At 31.3% G+C, this 24,084-nt stretch overlaps 3 protein-coding genes across 4 annotated transcripts; 2 read left to right on the top strand and 1 right to left on the bottom strand.

Moving 5' to 3' along the window:
- The first annotated feature begins 3,148 nt into the window (after positions 1–3,148).
- WNK9 (with no lysine kinase 9) lies at positions 3,149–6,699 on the top strand. Of its 2 annotated transcripts, NM_001249042.1 has the most exons (9): positions 3,356–3,415; positions 3,507–3,544; positions 3,735–3,962; positions 4,091–4,311; positions 4,549–4,706; positions 4,791–5,220; positions 5,320–6,016; positions 6,056–6,229; positions 6,307–6,343. In NM_001249042.1, exons 1-9 carry the CDS (start codon positions 3,356–3,358, stop codon positions 6,341–6,343), a joined length of 2,043 nt encoding a protein of 680 aa, NP_001235971.1. The 2 variants fall into 2 exon arrangements, with proteins under 2 accessions (XP_014626796.1, NP_001235971.1); XM_014771310.3 differs by having other exon boundaries at positions 3,149–3,415; positions 5,320–6,699.
- Positions 6,700–10,972: 4,273 nt separating this feature from the next.
- On the bottom strand, positions 10,973–18,935 carry LOC100800250 (uncharacterized). Its single transcript, XM_003554650.4, has 6 exons — positions 18,147–18,935; positions 16,347–16,449; positions 15,645–15,700; positions 12,863–13,027; positions 11,550–11,663; positions 10,973–11,457 (listed from the first exon to the last, which is right to left on the bottom strand). The coding sequence occupies exons 1-6, from the start codon at positions 18,750–18,752 to the stop codon at positions 11,365–11,367; spliced, it is 1,137 nt and encodes a 378-aa protein (XP_003554698.1). The 5' UTR covers positions 18,753–18,935; the 3' UTR covers positions 10,973–11,364.
- A 3,319-nt stretch (positions 18,936–22,254) lies between these two features.
- LOC100802918 (40S ribosomal protein S24-2-like) lies at positions 22,255–24,084 on the top strand. Its single transcript, NM_001253247.2, has 5 exons — positions 22,255–22,403; positions 22,836–22,877; positions 23,008–23,178; positions 23,669–23,755; positions 23,847–24,084. Exons 1-5 carry the CDS (start codon positions 22,332–22,334, stop codon positions 23,886–23,888), a joined length of 414 nt encoding a protein of 137 aa, NP_001240176.1. The 5' UTR covers positions 22,255–22,331; the 3' UTR covers positions 23,889–24,084.

Below are 24,084 nucleotides of genomic sequence, written 5' to 3'. Positions count from 1 at the left end.
GTTAAAGGATATCAGAAAACATGTATATAAAAAATTGTATAATTTTAAACTTTTCACTACATGAATTTGGGATTTGTCTCGAAAAGGGATAGAGTACAAGGAAGATATTTTTATATTTTACTCAAAGTGGGAGATCGTTGTGTTCTGGGTGCGTTTACATTTGTGTAATTGATGTAAAAAACATTTTCAACATGGATTATACATATAATTAATGTAAAAAATAGAAAACGTACAAAATTGGGTTGTTTTATAAACTTTACAAATCCATACTATTTTCATTTTCAAATAAGTATTATATTTGATTTTTTATTATAATTATTCTCTTCGAGTGATATCTTTATCGAATTTCTTTTGCAAAGAGTACAAACTAAACAAAAACAAAAAAGATCCACGATTAAAAGAGTTTTCCTTCTCTTTTTTTTGAAAAAAATAGAAGAATTTATACAAAATTGATGATGAGAAATATAAATTAGGGTTGTTAAAAAATTTCTCGTAAACATTCTTTTCAATTATAAACTATGGAATCATCCATTTCGATATATAAAAAATAATCGATTTGAAAATTTCGTAAAAAATAAAATTTCATAATTATTTTTTTCATACATATCAAAGTGATGGAAAAAAAATATCTTTTATGTATTTATCAAATTTATCAACTTTTCATAAAATGATAGAAACCTAATTTTATCTTTTCACAAAAGATAAAATTTCTTATGATGAATTGTCTAATTATTGGAGCTATACTAATGAAGAGAAAAGAAACAAATTGAGCAATGAATTTGTAAATAGGGTAAAAGTTAAGGATAAGGAATTAATTTTTCTTGATATATTAGAAAACCAAAATTGATTGTGTAATGATGAAACTAAAACAAAATAGCTTACTAGAATATATGATCCTGTCATGAATGGACGCTTTCGTGGATAGATCGAAAATGTTTTTTCAACCTCAATTCAATATGAAAAAAATGACAAAAAAAATATCATTTTGATAAATAAAATTTATGGTATCCTTATTTCTAATAATATTTATAAAAAATAATAATAATTATCCATAATATATATATATATATATATATATATATATATATATATATATATATATATATATATATATATATATATATATGTATAGGGAGACTACCTAATCTTAAGTATGCTAATTAATTTTTTCATTTTCTTAAAAACAACAACTTTCAATTAAATGTCACCATAACGTCCAAGAGTCGTAAGTAATCATTTACACTCATCCTTTAATTCTTGTTTACATGAATTATTTAGAGAGAAAGGGTAGCGAGCAGTCACATTCTAATTAATACTCTTTTCTTTTTATGATAGTCTTTTATAATTAGTTAAAATTTTATTAAAAATTACTAATTTAAATGGATCTCATATTTAATTTTTTTTAAAAAAAATATTAAATGAGATGCTACATATAAAGTAAAAAAAATGACATTTAAGTCTTATTAAAATTAATAATTTTTAATAAATTTCAATCAACCACGAAAACATATAAAAAGAAAAATATTATTAACATTTTTCTTGTATTTATTATCAGTGAATAAATGCCGTTAAGCTGAAATATAAAAATATTATAAACAGAGTAAAAAAATTATGAATAGCACAACTTTCTGCATCTCAATAATTATTTTATTTTTTATTTCTTAACTAATAACCTAATATTACTGGATAACATTTACCAAACATTATATCAATTATTATTACCTTTGCTTGTGACTTTCAATACTCAAAAGAAATGTCTCAATGTCAGACACATTGTTATTTTTGGCCGATCGATCGGGTAAATTTTCTTTTGACTTTCGTGTGCAAAAACAAAAAAAAGCAATACCATTCGAGAAGACAGGTACTTACACTTAAAGAGAGAGAACGGGTACTTTGTGAAATTTTTGTTTTTCACTTAAAGCAATACCATTCGAGAAGACAGGTACTTACACTTAAAGAAATTTTTGTTTTTCGCACATGCCCGTCAAAAACTTATTTTTGCTCCACAAAAAAAACAATATGTTTTTCACATATGTTTTATGAGTAATAAATGATCTCAACTTATCAATTTGTTTCACTTAATATATATATTTCTTTTATTTTATTATTGTTGAGAAATATCTAAGTCCCATATGACAGTTTTATTCTTCATTTTTTAAAGTGTAATTTGTATATCTATTAGACAATTTCACTTAATCATCTAATATCATGTTAAATTTCATCTCAAAATCAATTAACATCAAAAAGTTGATATATGAGTCTCACCCCAAAGAGTAAGATAACCAACCTGAGACTTAATATTTTTCAACAATTATCTCTTTCTTTTATTTTGATACGAAGTTATAAGAGTTATATGATTTCTGATATTGTACCTCAAATCCATTCATACATGCATGAACCAAATCTAATGTCACAAAAATCTAAATTAAAATTAATAAATTCTTTGTAACAAAATTAGTTGTCGTTTGTACATTTTCGGTGTAGAAATGGTATATAATACACTATTTTATCCATATATGGGTCTGAATGTCTGATCTAGACATGCGAAACTGTATTAACTACAACAAATATTTGATTTATATGCATAAAACATGATTAATTTTTTTATATAATTAAGATGTATAAAAAATAATTTTTAACATGTAAATTATATTATAATTAAAATTTATAATAAAAATGAATATATTTTAATATATAAATTATATTTTTTGGTTTATAGTATAATGAATAATTTAATTTATATATATATATATATATATATATATATTTATATATATATAAAAGTCAGCCAAAAGAATAATATTAAAAATTTTAAATTTAAAACTTTGTTTTAAAAGAAATTTCTCAACTGATAAGATGTGATATTTTGCTATACATAATTAAATTTTACTAATCGTTTGGTTTCTAATAAATAAGGATTTTTTATTTTGTTTTTATTGTAGTTATTTAAAGATTTTTATCTTATTTTAGTTTATGTTGTGAAATAATAATATTAAAAGATAATATTTTACTGTGTCGTCAAAGAATTTAACATAGATAATTACATATGATTGTTTTTTGGAAAATTATAATTTTAAACTTTTTATTTGTTTAAAACAGTTAATGACATTAAGAGATGTAAAATAATATTCGTCAAAAAATGACGTGCAAACCGTCAAAATTATGGCACTGTAAAGTTGCTCTCCTGTCTCTCTCTTTCTCCTGTTCTCCCTCTCGTCAATTATTATTAAATCTCTGTTAAAGGAATAAATATATTATTATATGGAGAGAAAGAGAGAGATAAATTTGTGAAAAATTTATTTTGGGTGTTTGATGTGTATTTGTATGAAAGGAGGAGAAGTCTAATCATAAGAGGATGAATCAGCTTCAAGCATCTGAGTTTGTTGAACTTGATCCAACTGCCAGATACGGCAGAGTAACTATACTATGCCCTCTCTCTCTCTCTCTCTCTTTTCCTTATTATCATGTTTTTGCTCGCAGTTTTATGATTTTTTTTTTTTTTGCAGTACAATGAAATCCTCGGCAAAGGAGCTTCCAAGACAGTGTATGAATATTTCAGACAAATCCCTTTCCTTATCTTTCTCAATTTCCCGTTTTCTTTTTGTTTGTTTCGGTTGATTACGTTACTGGCCCCACTTCTGATTATACAAAGCTGAGGGTCCTTTTTTTCTGAGTTTGTAGAAATGGGCATTTGATATTCTTTTTTTTTTAATTTTTATTTCTGATTGGTTCAGATATAGAGCATTTGATGAGTACCAAGGGATTGAAGTTGCTTGGAATCAGGTTAAATTGTATGATTTTCTGCAGAGCCCTGAAGATCTCGAGAGGCTTTACTGTGAAGTTCATCTCCTCAAGACGTTGAAGCACAGAAGCATAATGAAATTTTACACTTCTTGGGTTGATACAGCGAACAGAAATATCAACTTTGTGACTGAAATGTTCACTTCTGGTACCCTTAGACAGTGAGTTCCCTCCATTTTCAACCTTTTGCCACTCCTCTATATTATATTTGTATGATCATTATCCTTTTTGTGCTTTTGAGAAGTTTTGTTATTTTTTCTTCTTTTATTTATTTTAATTATCACAATAGATATAGGCAAAAGCACAAGAGAGTTAACATTAGGGCAGTGAAGCATTGGTGTAGACAAATCCTGAGAGGGCTTCTCTATCTTCATAGCCGTGACCCACCTGTGATCCATAGAGATCTTAAATGTGATAATATTTTTGTCAACGGAAACCAAGGGGAAGTTAAGATTGGGGATCTTGGGTTGGCAGCAATTGTCCGCAAGTCCCATGCTGCTCATTGTGTAGGTATGTCTTTTTCATATCGTATAAGAAGGTATCAAGAAAAAACCTAGCCAATTCTAACACCATTTCTAATTATTTCAGTTTGTTGATGCTACCTTTTGAAAATGATTTGGCAATAACGTATGAAACTGTGTGATATGTACTGCAGCGATGGCGCTGTTAACATAATTAGAGGATTGATTTGAACAAGGATCGGTAATTCTGATTAGAGTTTTATTTGTTACATTTGTATTTCTACAGGAACGCCCGAGTTCATGGCACCAGAAGTTTATGAAGAGTCGTATAATGAACTAGTTGACATATATTCCTTTGGGATGTGTGTATTAGAAATGGTCACATTTGAATATCCTTATAGCGAATGTAGCCATCCAGCACAAATCTACAAGAAAGTTATTTCTGTAAGATTGCTTTCTTTCTCTTTTCTATTGAAGAAGTGTTTTTTTCAGGAGTGGCAAGATATCAATCGCATTTTACATTTCCAGGGGAAGAAACCGGATGCCTTGTATAAAGTGAAGGATCCAGAAGTGCGAAAATTTGTTGAGAAATGCCTGGCAACAGTGTCTCTAAGGCTCTCTGCAAGGGAGCTTCTAGATGATCCTTTTCTTCAGATTGATGATTATGAGTATGATTTGGGACCGGTGGACAGTGGATCATTTGATGACTTGGGTCCTCTTACCCATCAGCCATTCTTTGATCTCCACCGGACCTATAGTAACATGAGTACTGAATACTCGAATGGCTTTGAATATGAAGGAGACTGGTATTCTCATCCAGCTGAGATTGAACCTAGTGGAATTGAACTTTTCGAGTGCCATGACGATGAAGCCTCTGAAGATGTTGACATAAGCATTAGAGGCAAGAGGAAAGATGACGGTGGCATCTTTTTGAGACTAAGAATTGCAGACAAAGAAGGTTGGAAAATTACTTTTATTGTTTTGGTACTCTATCCCCATGACTTGTATATTGCAGAATGGAATTTAAGATTGATAATTTGACTTGTTTATGTGGCAGGCCATATTCGGAATATTTATTTCCCATTTGACACAGAGACGGACACAGCATTAAGTGTAGCAACTGAAATGGTTGCAGAACTCGACATTACTGATCAGGATGTTACCAGTATATCAGATATGATAGACGGGGAAATTGCTTCCTTGGTACCTGAATGGAAGCCAGGACCAGGAATTGAAGAAACTAACCATTATTTAAATAAAATTGTTTGTCACAATTGTGTGTCTAATCAAGGCAGAAAGAACTTGCAGCTTCCTCAATGTTGTAGGCATGGATGTGCTTCAATGCATGGGCGCTTCGAGGAGATTACCTTCCCATCTGAGTGTGACAATCATGTTAGAGGGGATGCACCTATCAAATCAAGCCAATCAGACTGCTTGCAGTATCAGGAGTCATGGAATCATCATGAAAGTTGTGAACTGAGTCCAGTAGAGTCTGACCAAAGTCATTCTGGCGAGCAATATGAACAATTTGATAAACCAGTATTAGCAGAAGACAAAGAAGGAAAGGGTATTTGGGAAAACAAGTTTGCACATGATCCAGGAAACCCCCCACGAAGTTTATCAGGAAATTATTTCTCTGCTATCCGTTTTTTATGTTGTGGCCCTGAGAATGAATATGAGAAAGAGGTTCAACAAGAAATGAGATGGATCAAAGCAAAACACGAAAGGGAGTCAAGGAAACTTAGGGATAAACTGTTTGGTATAGCAGCTAAATCTTCACATACCAGTAACAGAGAGCACAAAACCCAACAAGGCATTATGCCACCACTGCCACAAACAGTAAACGGAGTGGACCATGGTATTCACTTGAAACCCTTGGGTAATTTCTGGAATTATGATTCAGTTGCCGTTCTCAAGTCCAAAAGAACCACCCCAATTTGGGCACCCAAAGGGCCCAAAATTGTGAGGTGATGTAATCTCACAAAGAAGGTATGGTTACTGCAAAGAGTTTTTACTCAGGGTCGCTTAGAGACACTCTACACAGGACAGTTTCCCTTCCTGTTGATGCTGTGGATATATAATTTTATGATAGTCGTTGCATTCTTTTGTGCATTATATACATACAGTCCTAGAGGCTATCTGATTTCTACACCCCACCTTTTTTCTGTCTTGGAATTTCAATTTCCCCACAAAGATACAAAATCCTTTCCTTACAAAAGTATCAATATACAGTACAGTGTCATATATTTAGAATAAACAGATTTTATTATTTTATTTTTTTGGGTGAGGAGGAGGTGATCAATCATGAACGTGGCTTGTGTAATAGTACTTAGTATGACAATCGGTCAAGTCTACATGCAATTTTGTGTAAGTCTTTTTTGGAAAACAAATTGTATTGGAATTGCTAGGAATGAGAAAACAACGTGTCACAGTTGCATTATGTTTTTAAATAGAACTGCAATAATTGAGTGTGCCACCTGGGTCAAATTCTCCCTTAAACTTAATGCGCGTGGAGATTCAACCCAAATGGTGTCTGTCTATTTATGTTAGTCAATTACCCTTTTACGATCCATCCGAAACAACGAGCAAATTCAAGTGCTCTTGGTGCAACCAACCGTTTGATTGTTTCTAAATTCCTAACAAATCAACTAAATGAGTTGTTACGCTGGTACACGCTGTTGCCTCGTTGAAATTGCTCAATTCGAGCGTTATACATTTGTCTAAAATTAGTATTCAAAGCGGAAACGTTGTTAAATTTTCATGTGCATGGGAAGTGAAGGGGATGAATAGTAATACACGTTGACAAATGACAATGCAATCAATTATTTATTAATATTTTCACTATTATTTGGCGTGTCAGTTCCGACTGGGCGTTGGCCAATGAGAAAATATGAGATGGTTTCTGAACTTTATTTCTTATCAATCATGAATGACGACGCTCTTGATTTCAAAAGAAAATCAATTAATTTGACCCAAGAAAGAAAGTGTATAGGGTATTCTATTTCGGCTTTGCAATTTGGATTCTGCTTATAGAACTAGTTTTAGCGACCGTTTTTACACTGTGACCTCATTCATGCTGATTGCTTACTTTCTTCCATTGGAATTTACGGTCTTTTTAAAATTATCTTGGTCATTATTAATATATATGATTAAATAATGTACTGTAATTTTAAATTTAATATAAATTATTAAAAAATATTAAACCAAAAATAATATACTATTTATAATTCTATAATATTAAAATTTAAATTTATAAATAATAAGTCATAATATATAATGTTTAAAATTAGGCATTAAACAAAATCAAATATATCATACTAATATTTAAGTTCAACATCCCTAATTTTTTGTTGTCTGTATAGTTAAAAACTAAATAAATATAATTACAATAATTATCAACCATCATCATATTGATTTTTTTAATTAAATAAAATAATCAGCAAATCGATCAGAACATATTATACCTGTTTCATTCGCTATTGAACCGAATTAAGCGATGTTTACATTAATTATTTGTGAAACCAGTTTTTAAAGTTAAATTAAATGAACTGTTCTAGTGTTTGGTCCTCATCATACTAGTTTGAGTGTGTTTATATATAGCCGGTGAATTGGACGTAACACAAAAACAACACCATAATTGCTTTGGAATTTTTTAGTTTAATGCAAGTAGAACGTGTTTCTAAACATACCCTGGCCCGAATGATTTAGTTCCTACAATACTTTTTTTTTTTCTTGGAGCATCCCAAAAATAGTCATATAATATTTAATCTGATTTCCAAATAAACAAATTGTGGAGAAACCATAAAATTGCTTACTGTCTATAAATCATGTTTATACTGTGTTACAAAGAAATTTGAATCAAATAGTTTTTCAGGTAAAATAAAATAGTTAGTAGTATTTTTTTTTATCATATTTAGTATTTAGATATATTAGATGTCAATTTATGCACAACAAAAGGTTTAATTTGGAGCAGTATGGATTTATTAAAAAATTAGCACTAGATAATTACAGTTTAGTTTCGTCCTATTAAATGAGGTTGATTATAGGGATTAAATTTGAATTCTATCAACACCGAACAGTAAACAAATTATCTTACTATTACAAAGAGGTTTATTTCCCGTTCAGGCGTCTAATTTTTTGTTTTATAAATTGTTACTAGTAATTAATAATTTAATGTGTTTTTTAAAGGAATCATTTAATGTTTTAAATATGATAAAACTGTGAATACATCTGACTATTAGGCATTAATCAAAAGTCAAATTCGCGTTTAAGGATTGAACTTGAATTCTATCAAAAGTCAAAATTTTAATCTTACTATCATAAAGAGATTTATTTCCCGTTTAGGTGTCAATTTTTTAAAATTGTTACTATTAATTAATCATTTAATATTTTAAATATCATAAAACTGTAAATACATCTGATTTATTCATTTAAACTCTTGAATCACATGATGTGGGGACAGTCTGATAATTCAGCAGAACATATTTATATGATAAAACTGGAAATAATATGATTATTCATTTAATCATTTCGTTTTGATTTTAAAAGTAAAAAAAAAATAACAGATATTGTACGTGTCCTACTTTTTTATTGGATTGAATCAATTTTCATATCCAATTTTGGAAAGTAATTCAATCCATATCGAATGGAACTCTTTCCTACACATATAATTTTGTTTATAGAATTACTAACCTACTTATATTATTTATGAAATTACCATACTAATTTATTGTTTATGATCATGTTTTATAAATTATGTGTCATTTGTTTAACATTTTTTATAGTTTTAGATTAATAAGAATTTTTTTCTATTTATCGTATACCTATCGTGTTTTATATATATAAAAAAAATAAGATTAATTTAAAACTGAAAAAAAAAATATCCTCTAACGTTTGAGAAGAGCGATTTGGCCTTTCCCAATAAAAACCATAATTTTAGCTTTGGCTAAACTTTAAATTTGTTTCGTTTGAATTTTAAATAAACATATGTTTAATTATAACTAAAAATAATATTCTCTCTCAGTCCTATAATAATTATCTTACAAAAAAAAATATCCCAAAATAAATTTCATTTAAAATTTTCAATGTAACATTAATTATTTTTTTCCACTATATCCCTTATAATATTAATGGTGGATAACAAAAATTATAAATAAATTAATGATAATATAAGATTAAATTTGTAAAATTATTATTTCTTTTATTTATGTATTACTTTTTTTTTGTCTCTGTAAAATAACATAGAATAACAATTATATTAAAATAGTGGGAGTAATGTATTAGTGACAATTTAGTGATCAATTGTTTTTCATCATTAATACTGAAATCACGACAATTTTTATAAGGAATGTTTTCAAGTTTTTTTATATAAATTATTTTAACACTAATATTAAATGTTATCTTTCTATATCAAGTTTCATCCTTAAGACAATGTTAAAAATAACAATAATAGATATAAAAAAATAATTAATTTGGACCTAAATCAATCTCAAATAATCTGTTCTGAATCAAACTAATTTATGGAATTTAATTGAAATTTGTTGTTTCTCATTCAATCATGAATAAGCATTTTATGATAAAATCGTTAATTTTTAATAATTACTTTAAATGGTAAATTAAGTTTTTAATCCTCAAAATTTTTTATATTTTTCATTTTGGTTCCCATATTTTTTGTTGACCTTGACCAATCTTTTAATTTTTTTTCTGTCCAACATTTTAGTCTTTTCGTCTATTTTAAAAGTTAAACAATAACGTGACGTATAAATTTATTATTATTTTATATGATGTTTTTCTTGGACAATTTGTGATATGATTTTGTGATTTATGAAATGGTTTGAATGGAGTTTGATTACTCAGGTTTTAAGTTGTTCAAGATTAAGCAATTTGAGGAACTAAAAACCATCACAAATTATTTAATTTTTAAAAAATATAATTTTCAACTGTTAAAGAAACACTAAAAAATGTGATCAAGTAAAATAATAATAAAGATAATATTACGTCGTCACTTCACGGTTAAAATAGACGAAAGCCTTGGACGGGAAAAAACTTGAAGACCAAGAACAATCTTCAAAAAATTAAAGGAAAAAAATCATAAAAGTAAAAAAATTCAGGAAAAAAAAAAACATAATTTACTCTTACCTTAAAAATTATGTATAAAGTGCTATTCAATTTATTCATTATATAAAAACATTTACACTGACTATATTATAATTAAATTCTTAAGAAATTTAATTACTGTGTACTTACTGAAAATAAAAATACATTGCCACCTTTTGACATATATGATTAAATTCTTATTCTATGATATGTTGATGACCTTCTTTAAGTTGGCATGGCCTCAATAAATGTCTCCACGTTCATGATTGAGAGCCTATATCGGGCATGACTGAAATCGATTATAAAATTGAACCTACTTGAAGCTAGCAAATGAAGCTTAAGTCAGCAACTGAGATCAAAACGTAATAATTCCTCCAACTAAATATTGCCATATTGGATTCCGTCTAAACCAATACCAAAATAATAATAATTAAATATTAAACATTGAAATTTTTCCGAAAACAGCCTCTTTGCATATGCAAGGATAAGACTGTGTACAATATCCCTCCCCCATACCTTCGCATAGCGAAGAGCCTCTGGGCAATGGGGTACGAAGTTTATTAAACATTGAAATTTTATTTTATGATCATACCTTTCCAAACTTAAAAATAAAATAAAATTAAGAGAATGTATTCTCAGAGTCATGCACGAATAAAATCTGGAAAAGTTCACCGACTACAGCAGAGTAATTTCTAAACAGAAAGAACACCTATTTCAATGATAAAATGATTCTCTATAATATTGTACATATTCTTTAGAGTTGATCCTACTGGTAATTTTTACAACTAATGCCATCAATATTTAATATTGAACCTTTATAAGTGATACAACGTCATTAGCCGCAGCTGAAAATTGCCTTGCAGATTGAGTAGCAGGACAATCTCATCAGTTTTAACGATATTATTTCAGTACTACTGGAGATGATCCTTAATTGTGCAATCACAACCCAATTTCAGTTCATAGCTCTAGAAGGCTAGAAGCAGAATGACAAGCATACCTTCACAACTTACAAAGGCCGTAAAAGTGGGTAATCTTCAAGTAACTCACGTTCTGAGAGAGTATCGTTCTCATTCTGTGGTGTCCATAACACCTCAACTGCCTGCAAGTAATTCAAGCACATAATGATATCATTTCAAAAAAAATGAACCAACAACATTCGAAAAATGACTAACAAAGTAACATTGACTTTACCAATAATCTGCTCGATGGAATGGATCCAAGTTTCTGTAAAGCTTCCTTCAGGTCTCCACTTCCATTGATGCTAGGAAGTTTATGTTCTCCTTCGGCAGCTGCCAATATTGTTATCTGATATATAATAAGAACATTAATTAGATGAAAGATTTATGAACTGTCCTCATGGAACTTCAGTTTTCACCCTTCTGAGCAACAAGGGACAAACGAACAAGTTGGAAATAAATAAAACTTAAATTACATACAAAATTATAAAATCTACATGAAACAAATTGTTTATGCCTTCCATTTTCCCTTTCCACTGAACAGATTCGCAGGGCCTAAATTCAAACTTTTCAAGCCAAACAAAAGTTTACTCCAGTTAAGAATTTAGGATTATTGATGATATATGCCTGCTAGAGTAACAGATGTAGGTTAATGGAAATTGACCTACGTAATTTAGAAAGAAGCAGCATCAAGAGTTATGATGCGCGCAAGAATCCATAGAAAGAAGAAGCATCAGAGTTATGAAGCAAGCAAGAATCCACCTCTATGCTACACAAACTGAATTGTTACAATCAGGCAACATCGAGAAAAAAAAAAAGGCAAAGAAAAGTATCAAAAATCCAAATTCATTCAGAATACATCCCTTCCAACAAGAAGCAATTAAAACAATTTTTTTCAAGACTAAGGTGATCAGACTCAATTGTGCTAATTTCCAACAAACACCACCGTAGAACTATGGGTTTTGGAATAGCAAAAATGAAGAGAAAGGTTCACAATTGGTTTAGATTGATTTTATAATCTTGTCTTACTCAGGACTCCATAGACCAAATATTTTCCACATCTTATCAATTTTTTTTGTTTTCATTGGAAAAAGATCTTTTCTAGATATGGATGTCAATAGTGATATTAAACCTAGATGTTAGAACAGGTAAGAGGCACCTAAAATGTACTCATAGTCATAGGTGAAGTCTTCCTAACAGTTTAATGTGTAATAAAACTAATAATATGATTTCACTATGTTTTCTTATGTCTTATGTTATTTACAAGAGTATATTGAAAATACGGAGCAGAAAAAAACATGTGGGAGTTGAAAAGTGTGGTGTTTGAATACAATTAGGTGCCTGAAATCTTAGCATGAAACTTAAGATCTTGGAATTGGTTTTTGTCCTTGTTTCCTACTATTTTACTTCATTTTTGTCTGAGGGTTAGAGTACTCTGTACTCTATAGTAATATATTTTTGTTTTTTATTGATAATAAAAAAATGCATATGGGAATACAACATATTAAAAACACAACATAAGGAAGTTATTAGAAAACAATATTATACCACTATGTATTCATTGCTGAACCCATTCGCTCTCTGGCTTCTTGTGCTTTGTCTCTTTATGTTATTAACATTGACTAGTGTCTCTTCATCAAACTTGCCCCGCTCTTCAATTGAAAGTTGATTGAAACGTTTCTCCCCATCTTCAATACCCCGCTTTATGTCCACCTACAAAAGGGTCAATGTTAGATAACCCATTAGTTAGTCAATAACAATCAGTAGTTAATTAGTTACAATTAGTAAAGGGTATCACATGTATAAATAGAACGGAAGAGATAAATGGAGATTGTCTTGTCATTTTGCGAGAAAATTGGGGCCTTAAGGCATTGGAAGGAGTAGACCCTTGAAATTCTGCAGTTTTCAGTCTTATAATTTGGTTTTATCCCTATTTCTTCCTAGAGTAAATTACACGAACCTACCTTGAGGTTTAAGAAAATTACACACCTCCCCTCTGTTTTTAAAATATATCCAGATTTAATGTTATTATTGTTGGTATGGAGTTGGTTCAGGTGATTTTGTGCGCTGGATCATTGATGGCTTGGTTGGTGTAATTTCATTTGGTTTCTGAAACCCATAATTGTTCATTTGGCTTATCGGTTTGCTGGAATGAAGTTGGTTCAATGGTTCCATTGCTCACGGTGGTGTTCATTTGGCTTGTAGGTTTCTGCAACCTATTTTTTTTAATCAAAATTGTCCCATACTTGAAGGAGGAAGACAAGAACATTTTTGGAAAAAATACTCATTAAATGTCATGTGCAACACACATGACTTACTACGATCAAATGTTTGGAAGGCATTTAGGGGATTTGTGTAACTTCTAAAATCTAAGGGGAGCCATATGTAATTTCCTTAAACCTTAAAGGAGGTTTGTGTAGGTTTTAAAAATTGAGGGGAGACGTATGTAATTTTCTTAAACCTCGGGGGAGGTTTGTGTAATTTACTCTTTTTCCTAACACAATACCAGGTTTCTATGAACTCGTATCAGAGCTCCAACTTTGGAGCTGAGTATTGAATCTTGAAGAAGATTCCAATGATGGAGAGCAGGCTTATTGGTGGTTGATCCAGCTTGAGCTGTACATTGAATCCATTGGAATGTGTGAGGAGGAGAGGCCATCAAAGGCAGCAAAGGCTCTAAGAGGTGATCTCTTGACTGGTGGCCAACATGGAAACAATACAACCTGAATGCAACCTGGTCGACATTAGTGACGGCACCGGTCAAAAGTTTTCAACCAGAGTATTATTTTGATTATCGAGTGTGGTCATGGGAAGATGTGAGCATGAAATTCTTGGGTGCAAGAAAACAGAACACAAGATGAAGGTTTGGAGAGAACAGAAATAGCAACTCAAGGGCAAGAAACAAATATGAGAAAACTACAAGATTTTGGAGAAATCTAACAATAGCAACCCAAAAATTATCTGGACAAAAGCAGAAGCAAAAATTAAGTTCTAGAGATCAAGAATCATAGTGACAGAGACAACACAAATGGCTCTTTTCTGGGTTGCAATCAAGAAAAAAGGGGCTAACTCACTGATAAAACCAACTTATGTTATTGTGAGAAATAAGAAATAGGGAGAATTTTTTAATTAACTTGAGTGAGTCTTTCACCCAGCAGTAATGTTTCAATTTACAGTCATGGAGATTACAAAATTAAAAAAGGCAACCAAGAGAGAAATTAAGATAACACTATTTCCGACGATACATTGAACTATTTCTACTTGAATATTAATACGGTTTGACCAACAGTTGTTACTACATCTCTTGCTGAGAGGAAAAAAGACAGACAATTGTTGGCGTTTACCCAACCCTTCACCTTGAGGACAAGGTCAATGTCTTGGGGGGTTGGGGAAGGGGAGGAGTATTGTTAGATAACCCATTAGTTAGTTACAATTAGTGAAGGTTATCACATGTATGAAATGAAGAGAAGAGGAAAAAAGGAGTTCATCTTGTCATTTTTTAGAGAAAATCAGGGCCATTAGGGCATTGGAGGTGCAGACTCTCAAAGTACTGCAGTGTTCAATCTTTTAATTGGGGTTTATCCCTATTTCTTCCTAATAAGATACTAGGTTTCTATTAGTCAGGAAATACATGCTGTCAACTTTCCTTAAACTTGTTTGCCGTAAGTTCTACTGCAGCAAATGTTTCTGGCAAGATCAATATAGGGTATAATTGAAATTATATATGAGCTTGGAAAGATTTTTCATCAATGGTGAATCTCAAAATAAAGAATGCTTTCTAGTAGATATAAGATATAATCAACTTGACCAGCAGCTTACATTAAAGTATTGTTTTGGGGGGAAAAATATTACCCTATTATAACATAAAGCTTATATTTTCTCAAAAACCAAAAAGGCAAAAAAAATTAATAGCATTGAATTGGAAGCTCTCTAGCAACTTCAGTGCCTTTTAAATTTGGGTCCTACTAACCAGTGCCCTTTAAGGAATTATTAAATATAATTTTTTTTGGAAATCGCAATTTCAATGCAACGGTAACATTAAATGCTACAGTGATCAATATAAACTTTCTACTTTTGGTTCTTTAACCTATACCCTAAGGACACTAGTTAGCATTTGCCTTTAAATTTAACAATCTAGAATATTAAAGTAGAATGTGGTGTGTCACAAGGTTTCATCAATCACAGCAATAAAATCAGTACAGTATTATGCATTAGTACTAAGTTGTCAACAATTAACAAAAAGTAACATCATTAAAGCACAATAGCACTAAGCGGTCTGTCAGCAATAACATCTTGAAATCCAAGAAGACTTGAGATTAAAGTCACTTACAGATGAATATGCTGAGATACAGTAATCAGGATGCCGAAGCAAAGCTAGGGTTGTCTCTGCAACAGAAACCAATGTAAGTAACAAAGTAAATTAAAAAGGAAAGTAGATTATACAGCTATGTTGCTTTAAGCTACATCATATAACAATCATAAGGCATAATTTGATATTTAATGGAAATATTCCTTTTCAAGAATTTCTACGTTTCCTCAACAATAGGTTTGACCTACATATCATTTATTAGATGTATACACACTACGTTGACAAAAGTGTCTACATAAATTAAATCAAGAAGCTTTATTCTTAAGTTTGAATGGAAGTGTACAGGAAACCTTAATATTTACACATTAGTTGATGAATACAATACATGCAATGCTTGAAACTGAAAAGTATTATGCTATATAAACCTTGAGGTTTAGAACTGTGTAGTTTTCAATGCATCTGACATTATTCTCCAGGATTTTCTTTTTTTCTTTTTTATCAGGACTAAGCGATGTTTATAATTTGAAGCCCTTAGAACACAAACATCATAGATCACTAATTTTTATTTAAATAATCCCTTAATCCTTCATTGATCATTATACAAAATAGAAAATTTGAAAAAAATAAACACATTCACATGTTCGGTAAACCTTACAAAAAAACATGTGAAGAAAAATAGTAAATATACAAGTGACTAAAACGTCTAATATTTAGGAACTTCACCTGTCAATACATAATGCAGACCTTCTGAAGTTGATGTATCAGCAACTTCTGCAATCCTATTCAGATCCCTTTGAAGTGTGCGACCCATCCCCAACAATCCAACCTAAAAGTACAACACCTCCATTGAAAATTTGATATTCACCAAAGATTTAAGAATCATGAATAAAATGGCAAAGATTGAGCTGTACAATGATAGCTAACAAGACACTGACAAAAAAGTTTTTAAATGCAATTAAAATCGCAACACATCTTGGCACCAGAACCTTTAAATTATAAATCTAAGTGAACAATATATGCATTAGTGAGAAAAAAATGGTAGTAATGCATTACTTCAGATAAACAACAGTTCTAACAATTTATTGGAACCACATGAAGCAAAAATAGTTTATGCTAATGCCAGCAATCAATCAGGAAAGAAACTAAGAAGGGAGGCACTGATATTTAATTATTTATGTGAAAAACTTGACCACCCTTGAAGCTTGAGAATGGTGTTTTTATCAGTGGCAGCAAGCACACTACCCTGAGACCAATCTGGAGTAAACCAAAAAGTGATGAAACCCACTGAGATAATAAAGAAACTGGAAGCAGAACCTACTATGAAGTTTAAAATCTACAGCAGGACCAATGTAAATCACACTGCAGCCACTGCCAAACACTAACATAGAAGGCACATAATATGGTGCTGAAAAAGAGGTGCCTTGGGTGGGGCCAGGGTTGGAGGATGTCCTGGCCACCGAATAACTCCTAGATACCCATTTGACATCCAGATGCCACTAATGCAGAGTTGGGAATGTACATTAAAATAACAGCCTCCCAGCATCATTGCAGCTATGGCTGGTTTTTGCAAGACCTTCAGAACATTCAATACTGTATTGGCAAGGAAATCAAATGGGGATTTCGAACTCATAGCTTGTGACAATCTTTTTCTTTCTTAATATGTAATTGTAGATGATTGTGGCTATCAAACAGAATTAGGATATGTTGTTATTTCTTTCCTTTTTTAGGTACAATATTCGTAGGAAAAATTATGTTCTCTTGATTCTTTTGTCCAAATCAGTGTACATAATATTTTATCCTAATTCTTAGGTCCAAATCAGTGTAAAGAATCAGCCTTGTATCTCTATTTATTTTCCCTCATTGTACCAGTTTCATAAGTGAGAAATACAATTCACTTTTTCCTATAGTAATAATAAATAAATAAAATACAAAGTGAAAGAATATCCAAATCAAAATCTTCATATTTGACAAGTTTTTCCCATGTTTTTATTTATTGGGGGTAAACAGAACAAATTCATTCAGCAAAGCAGCAACACAAGTATACGCAATCAACAAGGGTATGTTCAGGGTGCTAGGTCCAAGAAGAGTATCAGCAACAAGAAAATCAATTACCTAACTTGAAACTTTCTTTGTAGTTCATGATATTTTACCCCTTTGATGTCTTCTTCAATAGTGCAACGGTTGGGACATTTTACTATTCTTCTCAATATCTGACGTGAATAAGATTTTATGGTTTCTCTATTTATTGATGATACAACTGCGCAGTTTACTTCAATACATCCATTTTACTCATCCAAAACTTACCAACAAAAGAAGCCTTCTAATTCTAAACCCAACCAAAACAACAACAACATACCATGGCCCCGTTACCTTTGGTTCAGAAACACAAGCACAGCCGTGCAACTTTCAAACTCAAAACCACAACATGACCACCAAAACATGAAACATGGCAAAACGCTTTGCACTAATAGCAGGAAGCAACGAAGAAAAGGAGTAAACTGAAAAGTGATATACTAAGCAGACCTGAAGCTTGAGCACGGTGGTTTTGTCGGCAGCAGTGAGCACACTACCCTCTGAGCGATCCGAAAGAAAGCCAGAAACCAAAACAAAAGCCAGGAATCCCACTAAGATGAGAAAGAAACTCGAGCCAGCACCGACTCCGACCCCCACGGCGGGACCCACATAAACCCCACCGAACGGAGAAGGCCCGTAATACGGCGCCGAAAAAGAGAACCCTGAGCTTGACGTCCTCGGCACTGAATAACTCCTAGACGAAGAAGAAGACGAAGAAAACGACCTTCCTCCCATTCTCCCTCCAGATGCCGCGAAGGCGCAAGTTGGATCGTACATTAATAACAGCCCCACCAACACCGCAGCTATGGCCGGTTTCTTCAGCGCCTTCAGCGTGTTCGACACCGTGCTCGCCAGAACCTCCCACGGGGACTGCAAACTAAACGTGTTATCCGGCTTCCGCGACGAGGAGATACATTTGACGCTTGAAACGCGGCGTTTCGAGTCGGGTATTGGAGTGAAACGGTCGGGCCTTGTGCGACGTGGAAGGGAAGGTAACTGGTTCCATTTCAAGTGGGAGGGGTTGGCTTGGAGTAAGAGTGTTATGGACATGGTCATGGAAATTAATTGGATTGATTAATATTGTTAATGGGGAAAAAAAGAGGAATGAATAATTTGGGGGAAGATTGATGGTATGCTACTGTGTCGTGTTCGGAACAGAGAATATGGAAGGAAATCATAGCAATAGGAGATTTCAGATTTGTGTGTAGGCGATGGCCAGGTAAGCAGCAATGGGCCATTCCCCAACCCCAAATCTCTGTCCTTTTCAATTTCATCCCTCCTCACCCCTTCTTTCCACTTTCCGCTTATCTCGCCACGTGGCTCAATCCATATTGCATATCCTGTCCCTATTTTTTCTAATAAGCTAAATTACATTTTTGCTTAGATATGTTTTTAGTGTAAGTTACCTTTCTTTCATATTGTTACTTAATTAAAAAAATATCTTGCTATATAACTTTATCATTTTTTTTTGCATTTGAAGTCGCTGTGATTATCTGATAAACAAAATGTTAGGTCACCTGATCATATTAGTTTTGTTTAGTTGCCATTTCTAATTTTTTCATGTTATTATCCTTTTTTTAAGAAAAAATTAAAAATATCTCATATAATTATGAAATCACCCATCACCACCTGTGTGATCATTACTGTCACTCGTTCTCGATGCATCACCTCTAACAACAACACCACAATCATGTGCAGCTTGACCGCTAATACAGTCATGCACAACACTCCCACCACCACATTGGATTCACATTCGTGATCACACACACTCAGCACAGAGTTGTATATAACACCCTCACCACCACATTAGATTTGCATCAGATGACCATCACCACCACCTTGCATGGAGTTGTGTGCCACACCCCGACATTGCCTTCTTAGTTTTTTCAAAATATTAAAATGGTTTGAATTGATTTTTTTAAATTGATTAAGAGATTTTGTTTCCCTTCTCTAGAATAACAAAGTGCATACTCGTTTGTCTATTTTGATTGTAAAAAACTTTCTTAGTTTTCTCAAAATATTAAAATAGTTTGAAATGATTTTATGAAATTGATTAAGAGGTTTTGTTTCCCTTCTCTAAATTAACAAAGTGCATACTCATTTGTTCATTGTGGTTGTTAAAAACTAGACGAATCATGTTTAGAGAAGAATCCGCATTCACAAAGAATATGAAATTTATTGGTGCAAATTAAAGTCGATATCACATAAATAATAATATGTAATCATCTAAATTTGTTTCACATATTTTTACATGAAGATAAATTAATCCACATTTGAATACCACTCAAATGGTTTAAATGAAATAATATGAGAGTTCTTTCAATTAAAATAATTTTCTTATTTTTAACTGATTTTTATGTAATTTAATTTGCATATGAAAAAATCTTAAGTTCAAGAATGCAAACATTGAAAAATTCAACTTTATGTTTGTGTTAGCAAATACGCTCAATTAGTTATCTTCTACTTATTTCTCATGAATAAGTTTAATTGATATGTTATTTTTCTATAAGTAAATTAAGTTTCTTTACAACTTTTATGTATTTTTTTTAACAGTATAAGAAATTAACAAATTTGTCCATATGTATTTTTATTTGTACAAAATAAAAGGTTTTTTCCACACTTTGTCGTCGGTGGATTGTACACATAACTTAAGGGACTAGGGGTAAAAAAATATAAATAAAAGCAAAAAACAACATTTTTCTCGTGAGAGGACGTGTTTCTTACAAGGGTTTATTAATCTTATGTTGCAGTACCTCGCCTCGAGAATGAAGACGTGAAAGGGTTTCAAGGTTTTGATCTCAAACGACAACCAAATAATTACATACATCAACACAAGTGTCATGTATCAGAAAGTTTTTCACAACGTATAAAAATCCTCGTCAATGCCAACTGTGTTGGGGTTTTGTTTTGGTCTTCAAAGAATTAAAGAATTGAATTGTTTTATTCTAAACAAGAATGATTTCAAACTATTATAAAGCCTGAGACAAATCACATGCTCATGGATTTATCTAATAAGAAGACAATAATGAATTGATAACTGGAAGATGTGAGTGCAAAATTACCCCTCTAGCCATTATATAGGCTCCAACTAACTTATACCTTTAATGTAATTTTGCCCCATCCCCATTAATTTTATACTACAACAATTAAGTTCTTTATTTTGATTTTGGTGTGTTTGGTTGCTATCATATGTGACCCAATGACCACCACAAATTACTATTGAGCTTTTACTAAAACATTAAGAAAGTTAAATTCTATTTTTTTTTGTTTTATCCTCAATATTTTTTAAAGTTACATTTTTTTCTTAGTTCAAGCACATTCAATAGAAGTTGCTCCAACATGTGTATGTTGGGTTATACAATGGGTCAGTTGTTCGTTTAAACTTTAAAAAACAACTGTGAAAAAAGTGATTTTTAGAATAAGCATTATTTTTAGGGCCAATTTATCGAAACTTTAAAAAAGGTAATTAAAAAAGACGCTTATAATAAACGTTTTTTTAAAGCATACAGGATGAATTTGTTTAAACTTTTAAAAAATGATTTTAAAATAAGTGTTTTTTTAAGAAGTAGAAAAGATTTGCTTCTTAAAAAAATTGTTTATTTAAACTAAAAACAATTTACACAAACACATAAAAAACACAAGAAAAATGATTATATTATTTAAAAAATCACTTATTTTAAAAAATAAGCTTAAACAAACTCACGCATAGGATTTGTTTCTTTTAAAAAAAGTAAAAACGACTTATTTTAAGTAAAAATAGTTTAGACAAACATTCCAAGAAGTCATTAAACTGTTTATTTTATTTTAAAAAACAAGTTTAAGGGTGAGTTTGTTTAAACTTTAAAAAAAAACTTTAAAATAAGTTGAAAATTATTTTTTTTAAGTAGAAACAGTTTACACAGACAAACTAAAAAAACAGAAAATTACTTATTTTATCATAATAAACACTTATTTTAACAAATAAGTTTAAATAAGGAGAAATATTTTAAGGCACATTTATCACTGATTTCATTTGTTATACTCCTTAATTGCAAATCAAAGCTTTTAACAGGTGCAACTCTCCTTCAAGTGCATTCAAATAAGCATTTATTTGCTGGTATAGGTTTACAACATGAACAATTAAGCTACAATGTCTCTCAAGTGAGTTGGTTAAGGTATACTTTTCTTACAATAAAAAATGTCTTTTTGGAATAACATATACTTTTCTTACAATAAAAAATGTCTTTTTGGAATAACATATACTTTTCTTACAATAAAAAATGTCTTTTTGGAATAACATATACTTATTATTGAAATGTATTTTCAAAACAATGTATCATAGTTTCAAAAATAATTTTGAAATAGGTATATGTTATTCTAAAAATACATTTCTGGAAGAAAATAAGGAGATTCCAAGAGGTGTATAATGTGTTATTAAAATATTAAGAAATGATGAGTGTGGTTAGCAAAATTGGGAGGTGTAAACATCAAGTACCGCACCATTCTCCTAAGTTTTCCAGCCCGTTTCTGGTCTAAACCCTAGTATTATAAAAACGGGTAGGGTTTCTTGGCGTCTCTTCCTGCGTTGTGCGTCGGAGCTGTCTGTGCAAATTTGCGTTGTTCTTCGCGGCACACCTCACTCACTGAACGGTAAGTATGGCGGACAAGGCTGTTACAATCCGAACCCGAAAGTTCATGACCAACAGGCTTCTTTCCAGGAAGCAGTTTGTGAGTTTCCCTTTCCCTTCCTTTTTTCGCTACAAATCTGCACATAATTACTCGAAATATCACTTTCGGAGTCCTATTTGATTACTTTCAAGCTTTGTTTTTTTAATTTGCGTATCCTTAGCGAGTGTTATGCCTTCGCCATAAAGAGTCGTTCACGAATCTCACTTGGGTGAGCTGAGTTGTGTTTTTTTTAAGAGGATTGATACCATATTTTTTGTTTTTATTTTGTATAATTACATAATTATTAGAATTAGAATTATTTGGATCTGAAAATGTGCAAGGAGTTGTCTGATTTTCACTTTTTTTATACGTTTGGACAACGGATTTCTTAGTTTTCATATGCAATTTGGAGGTTATTTCCCTAATTGCAGTGTCAGAGATTCTTAGCGTTGGCTCTCTTAATCCTCTATTATAAACTTTGTTGTGTTGCAGGTCGTTGATGTCCTTCATCCAGGGAGGGCAAATGTTTCCAAGGTATTTTATTTATGAATTTTTTCATTTATATCTCAAGTTATCAATTGAATGTTAGCTCTTAAGTAGTTATTCATTGAGAACAATATTATGAAACGATATTAATTTGTTTTATGTGGATTTTGGAATATAGGCTGAACTTAAGGAGAAGCTGGCTAGGATGTATGAAGTGAAAGACCCTAATACTGTATTTGTCTTCAAATTCCGAACACATTTTGGAGGTGGCAAATCCACTGGATTTGGTTTGATTTATGATACAGTGGAGAATGCCAAGAAGTATGAGCCCAAATACAGGCTTATCAGGGTCAGTCAACAATTAACACAACCTCTGCTTGTTTTTTTTTACAATCTGAAATCACATTTGTTTTATGGTATTTAGATTTTTACAGTCCTGCACTCCTTGCAATATTGTTACTGTTATTTTTCTTTACATTTCCTTTGTTATGTGACTTTTCCTTCCAGTGGAGGGATATTGCTGCAATTGCACTTGTCAGTGTGTTTTAGAAACATTAATTTAAACCAGCGTTTCACATCAGTATTCATGAGATTTTACCGAAGAATTCATGAAATGTATTATGGTTGGTAATGGTGTGACTGTTGTCATTCTGTTTTTTAAAGCCTTCTTGATTTCATTATGTTTCAGTGTGAAGCTTAAAATTATCACCATTTAACATCACTTTATCTATCTTTATGTTATCTGATATTTGAGAATGATAATATTTTTTTATAATGTGTCTTGGCCATAATTACATCATTTTGTGCAAGTGAACTAAAATATCTATCTATTATATCAGAACGGCCTTGACACCAAGGTAGAAAAGTCAAGGAAGCAAATGAAGGAGAGAAAGAATAGAGCTAAGAAGATTCGTGGAGTAAAGAAGGTAATTTTGTAGCTAGCTATAATTTTCTTTACCTCTTATGTGATCCTTGTTTCATTAAAATTAAAACATATGGCATGTATTGTTCGTGCAGACCAAGGCTTCCGATGCTGCCAAGGCTGGGAAAAAGAAATAAGTTTTGAGACATCCTGTTTCAATTCCAAGGTTACATTGGTTTTGGTGCTTTGTAATAGTTATTTTATCTTATGCAAGATTTATAGAATGAGATGTTTTGGTGCAAGTGTTGATCCTTGTTTTAATTTATGTTCCATCGCTTATAACTTAAGATGTTGAGTACATTGAACAATTTTGAGAACTCGTGTTTTACTTTA

The sequence above is a fragment of the Glycine max genome, chromosome 19 (genome assembly GCF_000004515.6).
Source record: "Glycine max cultivar Williams 82 chromosome 19, Glycine_max_v4.0, whole genome shotgun sequence".
Taxonomy (NCBI): domain Eukaryota; kingdom Viridiplantae; phylum Streptophyta; class Magnoliopsida; order Fabales; family Fabaceae; genus Glycine; species Glycine max.
Note: the sequence above shows the minus strand (reverse complement) of the source record. Positions and strands in the feature narration are given on the sequence as shown.